The following is a 12540-nucleotide window of genomic DNA, read 5'->3' on the forward strand; positions in this document are numbered from 1 at the left end:
TTTTTTAAAGTATGTAATCTCAATGCCTCTGAAAAATAGGGCCTCAGATATGTTTCACAAAGCAATACAAATTCATAAAACTGGGATTGCTCTGCATTTCTTATTCTCTCATAGTCCATGCATCCACCTGGCATTTAATGCATCATAAATGATATAATAAGCATGTCAATGCACGCATCTATTTAATTTTGGCAAGTTCTTGATTGCAGTCTTTTGTATGGAGGCAGTTGCAGATAAGAATTGTGACAGACAGTAAATCTAACAGACTTTGAATTGGCAACAATAGCTGTAATGAAGATTTGCATTTTTAAAGGCGTGTAATTAACACCAGTATTAGCTTCCTCCTCCAGCTAAAAAGCTGAACTACCTTTTGCTGAACTTGTGTTGGGTTTTGTATTTCTTTTGCTTTGCTGACAAGTATAAAGCATACAGATCAGCTGCTGCCCAGGTACTGCTCTGAATATCGCTGTTACAAATGGTTAACCTGTGAGAAAGAAAAAGCAGGACAAATGGGCAGATGTGCTGGGAACCAATGGATGGAACAAATACTTAGCTTATCTCAGGGTCTGATCTGAGACGTTACCTTAGAAAACTTGGGGTTTACTCTGTTTTCTATGGCAAAATTACACAATGCATAAGGCAATAAGAATTTTCCTTCCATAGTTTCTTCACTTTTATTGTATTGTATTGTATTGTATTGTATTGTATTGTATTGCATTGTATTGCATTGTATTTCATATGCACATAATGAAACATAGAAATGGCTTTGGTGTCCTTTATGTTCCCTCAGCCTTTAGACTCTCAGTTTGAGCACACCCCTATGAAGGCATGACATTCAATCCATTATTTCAATTTTTGTAAACATCACCAAATACATGAAAGAATAATATTATGGTAGACAAAGTACTAATGATAATGGTTTTGAACACCTTAAAAACTACATATCAATCAGTAAGTCTAAATTTCCAATTTTTTTACTGCTGTTTACTTATTATTTCTATAATTTTTCATTTTCCAGATATTGTTTCTTTAGATGAAATCTCCTTCAGCTTGTTTAACAAGCTCAATAACTGCCAGTAGTAACAATAAAGAATTATTTACTTGAGCTTTCTCTGGGCCAGAACCTGAGATTTCTACCTAAAGTTTAGTCAGTTCTTTGTCAAACAAAACATCCATGAGATTTGATTGGTCCTTGTTTTTTGAAAGCTATGAGTATAAGCTGTTTTATAGGATGCAGAGCAGCTTATGTGAAGAATTCATCAAACTGTACAGAGAGTTAAAAGCAAGACTAAGCATGAACCTTGTAGATGCCACTGTGGGATCAGTGAGATGAAGTCCTTCCCAGTCTATGACACAGCATAGAAATTTTGGTTCTGTAAATTAAAGCTCTTCACATGTCTTTTAAATGCATGGTGTTATACCAGAAAGCTGCTTTGAAAACTCCTAATTTGAAGGATGCTATGCAGCAATCCTCTATGACCAGATGAACTGTCCCATTTAAAAATAAAAGTTTAAGAGCCAGATTGATTTTTGCTCCTGTAGGTATTTATTTGCATTATGCTTATGGTTTCAATGAGAAAATAATTCTATTCATTGTTTAACTGTGCTAGTATATTACAGAATCAGAGAATCACAAAATATTCTCAACTGGAAGAGATTACCTTTCCATGTACCTGATATTTAAATTAAATGTTGACATTAGTTTTCAGCTTTTTTATAAGAAAGTACATTATACAACTGACATTAATGTCTAGAGGGAAACTTCTGAAAGAGTGAATTCATCAAGAGGAAAACATGCTTGACCAATCTGACATCCTTGTATGGCACGAATGGCCAGGTAGATGAGGGAAGAGCAGTGGGTGTTGTCCACCTTGACTTCTACTTGGAGGGTGAAAAAGCACTGCAATACACAAAGCACTCCTTCTCTGGTCATATTTGAAACTTGCCTGGGCACAATCCTGTGCAGCCAGATCTAGGTGAAGTTGCCTTAGCAGGAGGGTTGGACCAGATGACTTCCAACTCCAACCATTCCCATTCTGTGATTCTGTAATTCTGAGATTCTGTAAGTACTGTTAGTGTTGTTGTGACACTAATTTCTAGAATTCCTTGTGGGTTTTTTTTTTTTTTCCTACAGAAATGCACACACATGATTAAAAGTGTGACAAACTAAAAAATAATTCATGGAGTGCGTCCATGAGAATTTAGAAGTATGCCAGCATGTTTTTCTTCTGCATCCTAACAAAAGGGTGAAAAACAGTAAGGAGCAGCTTCCAACCTAAACTTTAAAAGGAGAAACCAAAAACAAACAATCAAAAGACAGAAAATTAGATGAGATCTGATATGAAATAACTTCTAAGGCTTACAGAAAAATAAAGTGAAAGTAAGGCAATTCTACTTAAACATCCTGAGGAAAAACACACAAATGAAACAATTTCTGTATTTTTGCTTATTCTTATTTCATATGTGTGTTCTACCTTGTTCTGAATATATAGAGCCATTCATTGCATTCAAATATACCTTATCTTTTGATTATGGACACAACTCCATTCTGCTTAGGCGAGTCAGTGGCATCCCTGAAAATGCAAAGTGGTCAGAAAAGCTAGAGCCCCTTTCATCATCTGCCAGCAAATGATCTGACTCCTGGATACTTACATACATAAGGAGAGCCAAAAAAAGTATGCTGTCAGGAAAAGCCTCCATTTGCTACTATTTTGTTCATCCAAACTAAACTGCAACCTTTTTTTTTCCTGTATAATGTGCATAAAATATGTCATGTAGAAATCAAAAATACTCTTTGTGAGCAGGAGCAATTCTGCCCAACCTTACAGCTACATGGAAAAAAAAAAAGATAATAAAACTGACAAAAGAGGGTGCATTTGCACACTCATTTTCCACAAGACGTTTTCACTTTAGCTTGCAGAGGTATTTTGGGGCAGGCCAGGAAGGAAAAATAAAAGCATCTGAGCAGTGGATGTGCAGCCAAACCATCACTTGCTGACACCACAGGCCCTGTGTCAGCTGAGGTGAAGGTAGCAATTCAACCATTCCAGACAATCAACAACTAGACCAACACTGTGGCCTGGTATGGAAGGAGGACAACTCTGCAAAAATTGTATATATTTCTGCTTTCAACAACATCTGCTGTATGATAACAAAGTGCAAAATTATTTCAGTCTTTATTTACATTTTCCTTCATTAATAGGAATACCTGTACCTGCTACAAGGAAGGTGGATATTTAAAGACCCAAACTCATGGCCAAAATAGATGAAATAAGCATAACTACTTGCTTCAGACCTAACAAGTGAGTCAGCAGTCAGATTCTATTTCCTTTGTTGAAGTCAGAAAACAAATTAAGCTGACAGCATGCCTCTAATGGTGATGACATCAGTGAGAGCAGTGCTATTTTCAGTCTCTACAGCACCGGTAAAGGAGAAGCATAAAAGTGAGAAAGGGAAACTTTTTAGACATGCCTACTCCCAATACATTTGCTTTACATCCCTTCCCTCAGGTTAGGTATTTTTTGCTTTTGTCATTCTGTGTTTAAAAGTAGACATGCATTTTTCAAAATCTTGTAACCATATAAAACATTTTCTTTCTTTCTTTAGGAAGCACCAAAACATAAGATTTACAGCAATTTTATCATTGTATGAAGTGGGAACAAGGCCTCCAAATACTTTAGAATTGCATCTAAATAAAGCAGAGAAGAGTCTAAACCATTTGCCAAAATGTTCAAAAGTGACCTTATATGAAATCTGTCAGTCTTCAGATGCCCAACCTGTGAGCCCTGTGGGCAGTATAGAATGTGGCTCTACATCTGCAAAAATACCTCCCTCTCAACTGTGTTGCTTTCTTTTAAAGTGAAGGTGGAAAGGTTTCTGCTTTTTGACAGTACAAAAATTGTGCTTTGAAGAATTTTCTAACTTGGAAAAAAAAGACTTTCTGGGACAGTGGCCGAGAGACACTATTAAAAGGTGGATACAGGGAGACTCAAAGGGATTTGGGGAAAAGCAGGCCTTTCTACATAAGAAGCCTGAAGCACAGAGTGACATAAAAAATGCATTAGGCTGAGAAGCAGTAGAAAAGAAGATGCATGAGTATACAGGTCCATGAACAAGATAAAGGAGAAAATGAAGAAATAAGCCAAGACAGGAGTTCTGCCAAGCTATGAGGCTGAACCTGAGTAAGAAGCAGAAAGAAGTGAAAGTGTAGAAATGTCAAGGGAGATGGGAGCAGCCTGGCTGTGTTGGTGAGTGATGAGATGTGAGGTGATGAGAACATTGCAGCAACAGGACTGCAACTCCTGGCATTGGCAACAGACAGGAAGGAAATGCTGAATAGCCAATATGCAGTTCCTGAAGGTACATGATTTAGTGAGAAGCTGATGACTTGGCAAGGAGGATTAGAGAGGTTGGTTTCTTGTGCAGCAAGTAGGAAGTTATTGAGAGAAGGGGAAGAAAATTTTTGGATGCACCACATAAAATATGCAGACAATTAAAAAATAATGATGACAGGGCAGAAAGAGGAGTCATAGTAAGCAAGGAAATAGATGTACATGAGGTGAGTGGGCACCTCAGATCTACCTAATATAATGCAAGGAGAGCAGGCAATCTTCTGCCAAGTGCCAGATTTAAGCTGTGTGACAAAAATTAAGAACACCTTGAAAGAAACACGAGAATGAAGTTAAGAAAACCATGTCTGTCTTCAGAAGCTGAAATGAAGAAGAAGAAATGTACAGAGGACTAAGAGGACTGAGAAAGGCAGTCAAAGCTGGCCGGAAGGAAATTAGTGACAGATTTCCTGCTTGTCTCCAAGGAAAAAATAAACCCAGTGCAAAATGTCACATTTCAGACAAGAACATTCATTACATGATATGTTGTGAATGTACAAGGTGTTCTGTTGACTAACAGAATTTAGTTGAATAACAATAATTTGTTGTGTACAAATTTTGTCATACAGATGAGTGGTGCTTTAAGGAGCTAATAAAAAATTTCTTTGTCCTGAGAAACTATTAAACCAAAAAAAAAATCTGTAGTAATGAAATTAATAATTAAGGAAGCCTTGCAACAGACCAATTCAGCACTCTCTGGAGAGATGGCCATCTTATTGCAGTTTACACTCTCTCTTAACCAACATCATTAGTAGGGGTTCTAGAAAGCAAAAAGTAATGAAGCACTGAAATACTGCAGGAACACTGTCAACACTGATCAAAGCCCTCATCATAGCTTTTGTTCTACTAGGGCAAGCAGTGCATTTGTGCACAGCAGAGGAGCATTCATTCTGATGAAGCAGGCAAAATAACTAAAGTCATTCCTTCCTGAAAATTGCGATTTTTAAAATAGCTTCTTTGAAGTCAGACAAAGTTTCAGTTTGCTGAAATTGAATCAGTAGAGGAAGAATATAATCCTGACAACTCATTTAATCCCTTCTACTGTCTGTGGTGATGTAATACCAAAAACTCTATTAACTTATACGTCCACTCTTGAGCTGAAAATTTACTTCTTAGTGCAAGCATTAAGCTAAGGCATTGGAAATTGTATCCAATTGTAACAGATTTAATGAGACAGTGAATGGTTATTTGTTTCATTAATCTTGTATCAAGTGACTTTAAAAAAGAAAATACTGACTGATTTCTACGAATGTTTAGAACATCTGTCTGGCTTATCACTATGAACACAACAGCCTTTATGATTTTCTGTGACTCACTAAATATATATTGAAGTATATATAGATTTAACTGGCTATTCACATCCAAGACACAAGCGCTCCTTATGGTCTTTAAAACTGTTCTGCTCTTTTCTCTGTTTAAAAAGCCACCTTCTATTCTCAGCATTTCCTCTCCATTTTATCCTACATCTTACATTACCATCCTTGGCACTTAATGAAGAATGACCAACAAGCCAAAAATCTTCCACAATCTCCCCTCCTCCAGTATCTTGCCCATCTAGTAGTAGATCAAGTCCATACCCCTCATCAGCTTAAGCCCAGAATCTTCAACAAGTATCAGACAGCACAGACTTTACAGTTTCTGACTCACCTGTCACATATATACCATTTTGCAATACTAAGGCTCTAAATAAGGAACCACATCTTAACACAGTCTTCAGCTGCTCTGCAATACAGGATAAATGTTGCTTCCTCCCCACCCTGCTACTCCTTTTGGCAAGTTTGGGACTCTGGAGCAAGACCTTGAGCATGTCTTTGCTCCATCAAATAGGACAAAGTGGGTCAACACAGCTGGGGCAGATTGAGGGGGGAACAGGGTTGTTTCATCTAACATATTTCTCTTCACTGCTTCCAGATAATGCTTCGAGAGCTGTCTTCCATCACAGTCATGCTTCCCTTCAGTAAGCGCTGACTTTGGGGGATAGAAACGTGCACTCACTGTGGAACTGTGTCATTGCAATGTGCTGAAATGATTGCTGGGGATGTAAAGTATCCATATTTAGAGTAGGCACCTTTTCACCAGTAATATCACTTGTAGGACACAAGGAAGGGTGCCAGTATACTTTGGAGTCTGATAGCTCCCAGCCAATACTGACTGCTGAAAAAACATTTCAGGGTAAGACAGCCGTCAGTGAAGTTCCTTTTTGATGTATCAACAGCACATAGGAGTGTGAATCCATCATTTCACTGAATCACGGAGGGGCCCAGGGCTCATACAGGGAGCTGAGGAAAATATTACCTCTACACAGCCTCTTGTACAATGTACACAATTATGATCCTTACTGATTTACATCTGATGATGTAACAAGTTCTGTTGATCACTGGAGAATATTTTTGGACGTGATCACAAATCTGGGCCCCCTCTGGCACTGCTTTGCTCACCGCAGGGCAAAAGTCAAGGCACAAAGGTGAGATGCTGATGGAAAAGCAAGTGAATGGTCTTGAGAGAATACGTGGATCTTTCAAACCAGTAGAGGTAACAAACTCTATTTTTAGGCGCTTCAACAGCACGTATCTTGGAAATATCCCCAGACTACTGGGAATGAGCATCAGGTGTTGTCAGGTAGGATAAAGGACAGCTGTTAGCTCAGTCTGGAGAATCCTGTTCAGTATAATTAAGGGCCAGTAAAGAGAAAGTGAAGCTTTCTAGATTGACAAGGGATTCTTGGTTAAGAGGTGCTGGATAATCTATAAAAGGAAGTGAAGAGTAAGATTGTTAGAATAGATTTGGTAACTAGTTTTCAAAGAGACCAAGGCACTATTCAATTGTGAGGGCATAAAATCAGGAAATTTAAGTAGTGAGGTTAAAGAGCAAAAAAGTGAGATAAAGTAGACTTTGCTTGTCAGTAGGCTGTTTAATTTCATAGCAATATAAAAGGGTCTGTGACCCTTAAATTCCTAGATCTGGGGGGGGTAGGGTGCATAAAGATTGCTGTGGCCTCCTCTTGACAGTGTGTTTTATAGCAATGATTTGTGAAGCTGATGAGTTTTTTATTGCTATATTATATAATATAACATCATATTCTATCTCTATCAGCACTGTTTTGGTTTTGGTTTTTTTTGTTGGTTGGTTGGTTTAGTTTGGTTTTTGCTGGGTTTTTTGTAAATAGCTATCTTGTGTTGTATTTAATGCAAGAGAACTCTGACCCTTGAACACTTATGCATGTTCCTACTCCACCATTTCCTTTTTGTCTCAAAATACCACAATCTGAAATTCTAATCTGCTTCTCAAAGTTCCACTGCAATGGGGTGACAACTTGCACTCTGTATTTGACAGCAGGTTTTCATGTAAGATTTCAAAGCTCAGCAAGAGGTTTCTTATACTCTGTCGTGAACAGGATAAATTTTGTCATTCAGACGATAAATCTGAGCTATCTCTATGTACAGAAACACTAAAATGAGAACATATGTTGGAGACAGGTATGCTGTAATGAGACCATATTTTATTGAATTCCAGATTTCCACTCAGGATGTAGAAACCACAGGCACAATTATTTCCTGCTAGCATAGTGACCACAGATAAAACTCGGATAAGTAATTCCATCGAGCCTGATGCATTATGCTTTATGCTTTCAGTGCAATTTTATGTAAACATACTTACATCCAGAAAAGCTATAGCTTTAAGCAGTGAGTCAGATATTGTATCTCTAACATATAGAGGATTTAGAAGCATTTTTATTGTCATTATCACATCTACTACACTTGCAGGATTAGAACTTCAAAGGAGAGCCTGCCTGAGGAAAATGCAGGAAATGTTTGCATTCCTGTATGATTCCATCATCCAGGGGCCTGTAATGGTGAAAGCACCCTTCAACAGATGTTGTTTGAAAGGTCAGGTTAAATTTTAATACACAATAGACATTCATTTCAGTTCTTCCCTTTTTAGTTATTGATTATAATTCTGATTCGTACAGCAAATCGTTCTGGTGTCTCTGCTATGACAACTCACACCAGCTGGAAACTTCTTGCAGCACTTTGTCTCTCTTCCCCTGGTCTTTGTCAGCTTTCCAAACATCACTGAAACCATCCTTCCAATATCCCAATGAGGTTAAGAAGATGTTCTTTCTATCTGCACCTAAAGCACAGAGCAACCAATTCTAACTAGCACTAAGGCTTCCTTAGTTTATTTTGTCAGGATGTATTTATGCTTCTTCAATCAAGGCCTCCTCACACATTTTAAAAGATCATGAAGAAAGACTAGGTTTTCTTAGTTGAATCTCATCTATATGAAGTGACTGACTAAATTACACAATTGTCCTTTGTGTTCTGCTAGGAATTGAATCCAGGTGTCTTGAGAGTAAGAGACTCTCTTTGTCTATCAGCTATACAAATAAATATTATTGATTATTTTTTTAACTCCTTGGAGGTTTTTTCCCATATAAATTCAGACAGTACCTTCTGTATATTTTCCTGTGCATTAAATTTAAATTGTACCTCTCAGTGCTATGGTCACAATACTTGAAACAGAATTTCACACTTTCACATTGTATTTACTGTTTCATATTCTATTGAGAAGATACTGCATCATAATTCCCACCTAATGCACTACTAGACCTTCTAGATGAGTGTCAGATTGTGGGGTTTGTTGCCATAGTTTCGTTTGGTTTTCTCCCCGCTTTTATGTATATTTTAAAAATGCAAGTTGAAGTTCCCAAATATTATTCTGATCATATTATTAGTAAACTATTTTTGTTTTACACTTACTATTTTGGGGGGCATGGTTATGGTGATTTACTAGCTCTGCAATTAATTCTGCACTAATTGCAAAGACTAAGTAGGTCAAAAACTACTTCAAAGCTAAGCAAAGCATTAGATGCAACCAGCCATAAGCAAGCTTCCCTAATTTCTGCCACATATATATCAAGAGCCTGCCTGTGGGAAAAGACAGGTAAGTACTATAAAGCTGATGTCTCCCTTGCAATCGAGCGACATTTTAGTGAGGTTTGTTAGAAACAAGTGGAAAAAAAATGGTGCAGCATGTGAAGCCCATCTAATTCATATGACAAGTTAATGGGATTTTATACAGCACTGTCATTTCAGTGCCATATGCTACCCTTTTCCTAACAAACGTGATCAAATTTTCGGTTGCAATGCATATAAAACATTCGTGTGGATGCACCACAATTGCAACCACTTATGCAAAGGTGAAATCAACGCCCACAACCGAGCCTGGTGACAGACAGCTATTAGCAGTGACTGCAGTCAAGCAGAGATAGCTGTGCCTAGAGGGAAAGAGGGTAAAAGGAGAGGTCTGCTGCCATAGGTGAAGGCACTACCTCACTTTGGCCTGAGACAAAAGGAATGAAAAATAGGAGCCGCTGTCTTGAGTAAAATATCTTCAGCATCTTACCTCTTGCTGGGAGGATGATCCAACTCTGAGCTTAGCAGGATTTGAAAGTCAGAATCCCCCGCATCTCCCAGAGATTAACTGATATGTTTGTCTTCCCTGTGGAGACACTTTGCAGATGATTTTCTTGCCCTGAAGTCTGTTCTTGCATAGTAGCTCCTACTAAAATCCTGATGCAGCTTTCTCTTTTATAAAATTTAAATGCATGGTGCAATAATACTGAAATCCCTGAACAATGAAATGGCATACTTCTACCTACTCTGTACTTCAGTGCCTCAGAAAAGTTCAGATTCCTATTGTTTGCAGCTCTTTTACCTGCTAGTGCAGAAGATCTTTGCCCCTGTTTTATTTTGGATTTGCAAGATGCATACAGGGAAGGACAAAAGAGGATCTATGTAAAAAATTCAGAAATCATAACCAAACTATGACCCCCCCTCCCCTTCTAAAAAGAGTTTAAAATTCAAACAAGTAATTTAGAATATGTACCCATGGCAAGAAAGGACTAGACAACTATGAAAGGAAAAGAGATCATGGAGTTTTTTAGTTAGAGGAAGGAAATCTTTTATAAAGAGGCACTTATTGAACTATGTGAAATGCAAGCTTAGGTTCAGTGTATTGTTCTTGTGATTGCCACTTTTCAGTTCTCAGGTTCATCTCCCTAATGGCATCTCTGAGATGTATGTACCTGACAGTGTAGTTGATGCAGGTACGAATGCACGAGCTTTGATAAAGTGAAATATTCCTGTGAGGGAATAGAAACTTGTATTTCCATAGGGATGTAAGGTAACTTTTTTTTAACATCATGAATTTTTACATGAACTCAGGGATTTTTTTAACGTCCTGGTTTGTGTGTCAACCACATAATGTATGATTGCTGTAAAAAAATTAGTTTTATGCTCAACATTCCAGCAGCCAGTCTGAGACTGAAGCGACCTGCTGCTGATCAGACTATGAAAAATTATTTCTTGCATTATGCTTAATATCATAATGTTTGCATTGTTCTAAATTTCATATCATTAACCAGCCAGAGTTCTGCAACTTGACCACATTGGAAGGAAGCAGTCTCAACTCCTCTTCAGCCTTCAATATGGTGGGTTGGTTGGATGGTGGGGTTTTTTTGAGGACAACAGGAGGTAAAAAGGTACGGTAGGGTAAGTCTTGATGCGGATCTGTTCCCTGGTATAACTCACCAATTGACAGCACAAGCAGTTGCACCCCTTTGAAAGAGAGGCCGATGCAAGGGCCAGACTGAATTGCAGTGAATGAGGGCACATCTACTCCTCCTGGCTTCAGGTGATCATTCAACTATGACCTTTTACTCCAGATATGGAAGTTTCTGTAGGAACAACTGAAGACTGATTCATTATGAGCAACTGCCTATCCACTCCTTCGTTCCTCTTTGTAGATAGGTATTTATACTTACATGAACATGAAGATCAAAACTGCTACCAAGCAGAAACAGAACCAGCCTGTACTCAGCACAACAGTGTGTCCATGCACATACACACTTTTAATTACTTGCATTCTTGCTATTTTTCACACTCCAAAAAACCTTCCAAGAATTTAAAGAATGTTAATTTTTATAAAGGATGGAACAAATCATGTGACCTGTCAAAATCTAGAAATGTTCAGGGCAGTGGGGGCTGTCAAAAACTAAGTGGCCTTCTCAAAGAGTTCTGGAAATTTTGCCTTCAACAGCAAGAAGTCTGACACCAGTGCTCACCCACGTTCAGTTGTTGGTCTCATGTTTCAAGGATTCTTCAACATCAGCCAAGCCATCTAATGTTGCAAAACATGGGTGCTTATGACAGTGCTTAGCATTTTAGGAAAACCATGTAACACCCCATAGGCTGTGGGTCTCAGTTTATATGTTTGCGTACCAGCTAACAGCTGAGAATAAAAAGTAAAATAAGGGCCGTTTTCTGAACCTGTGGGGTTTTTTTTTTTTTTTTTTTTTGACAGCTTTATCTTAATGTCTCTCGGCCTGAGGGAGTATGACTTTCCCGCTTCGAGGCAACTCCCACTCACGCAGTCCAACCACTACTTAAACGGTGTAGCTACAAAAACAAATTCCTACACCTTAATTCCTTTCCCTCTTCGCCTAATGATATTCTGCACAACACCACGTCTCACCCGCCTCTCGATTTCTCCCTCCGCGCTTGTCTGTGCAAACAAACTCTCCGTGTCTCCACTTCCCCGCAGCCCGGGGGGCGGTAGCAGCCCCGGTTCCCGCAGCCCCTCTCCGTGGGGCCGGGTCCGCCCCGGCGGTGCCGGCGGCGCTGAGGGCGCAGCCCCTCGCGAGCACTGAACGGCGCCGGTGGGGGTTGCCGGGCGCAGGCGCGGGCGGGACCCAGCCGCCGCCATGTCGTGAGCGGAAGCCGGGCCGGGCCGGGGGAGGGCGGCAGCGCGGCCCCGCCCGGCAGCGGGGAGGGCGCGGGGGAGGGACGGGCGCACCGCGGCGGCGGCAGCGGGCAGCAGTCGCCGCAGGAGCCGCCGCCGGAGCCAGCCGGGCTGTCCCGCGCCCTCCGCAGCGCTCGCTGCCTGCCTGGCCGCCCCCGCCGGGTAGCGGGAACGCGGAGGCTGCGGGAGCCGGACGGGAAAGATGCCCCTGGCGCAGTTGGCAGACCCTTGGCAGAAGATGGCTGTGGAGAGCACGGCCGAGAGCAGCACCGAGGTACGGGGCGGGCGGGGAGTGCTGCGGGGAAAGTTGTGAGGAGAGAACGGGACCGGGACTCCCGGTACCGCCGTC

The 12540-nt window shown here is 40.1% G+C and overlaps 1 protein-coding gene across 2 annotated transcripts in view; it reads left to right on the plus strand.

The window, feature by feature from the left end:
- The first annotated feature begins 12269 nt into the window (after window positions 1-12269).
- RPS6KA3 (ribosomal protein S6 kinase A3) overlaps window positions 12270-12540 on the plus strand; it is a 71233-nt gene continuing 70962 nt past the window's right edge. For both annotated transcript variants that reach the window (XM_053969929.1, XM_053969930.1), the window contains exon 1: window positions 12270-12465. In XM_053969929.1, coding sequence (XP_053825904.1) covers window positions 12394-12465 — 72 coding nt within the window. In that variant the 5' untranslated portion in view covers window positions 12270-12393. The remainder of the gene's footprint in view (window positions 12466-12540) is intronic.

The sequence above is a fragment of the Vidua macroura genome, chromosome 2, assembly GCF_024509145.1.
Source record: "Vidua macroura isolate BioBank_ID:100142 chromosome 2, ASM2450914v1, whole genome shotgun sequence".
Classification (NCBI taxonomy): Eukaryota; Metazoa; Chordata; class Aves; order Passeriformes; family Viduidae; genus Vidua; species Vidua macroura.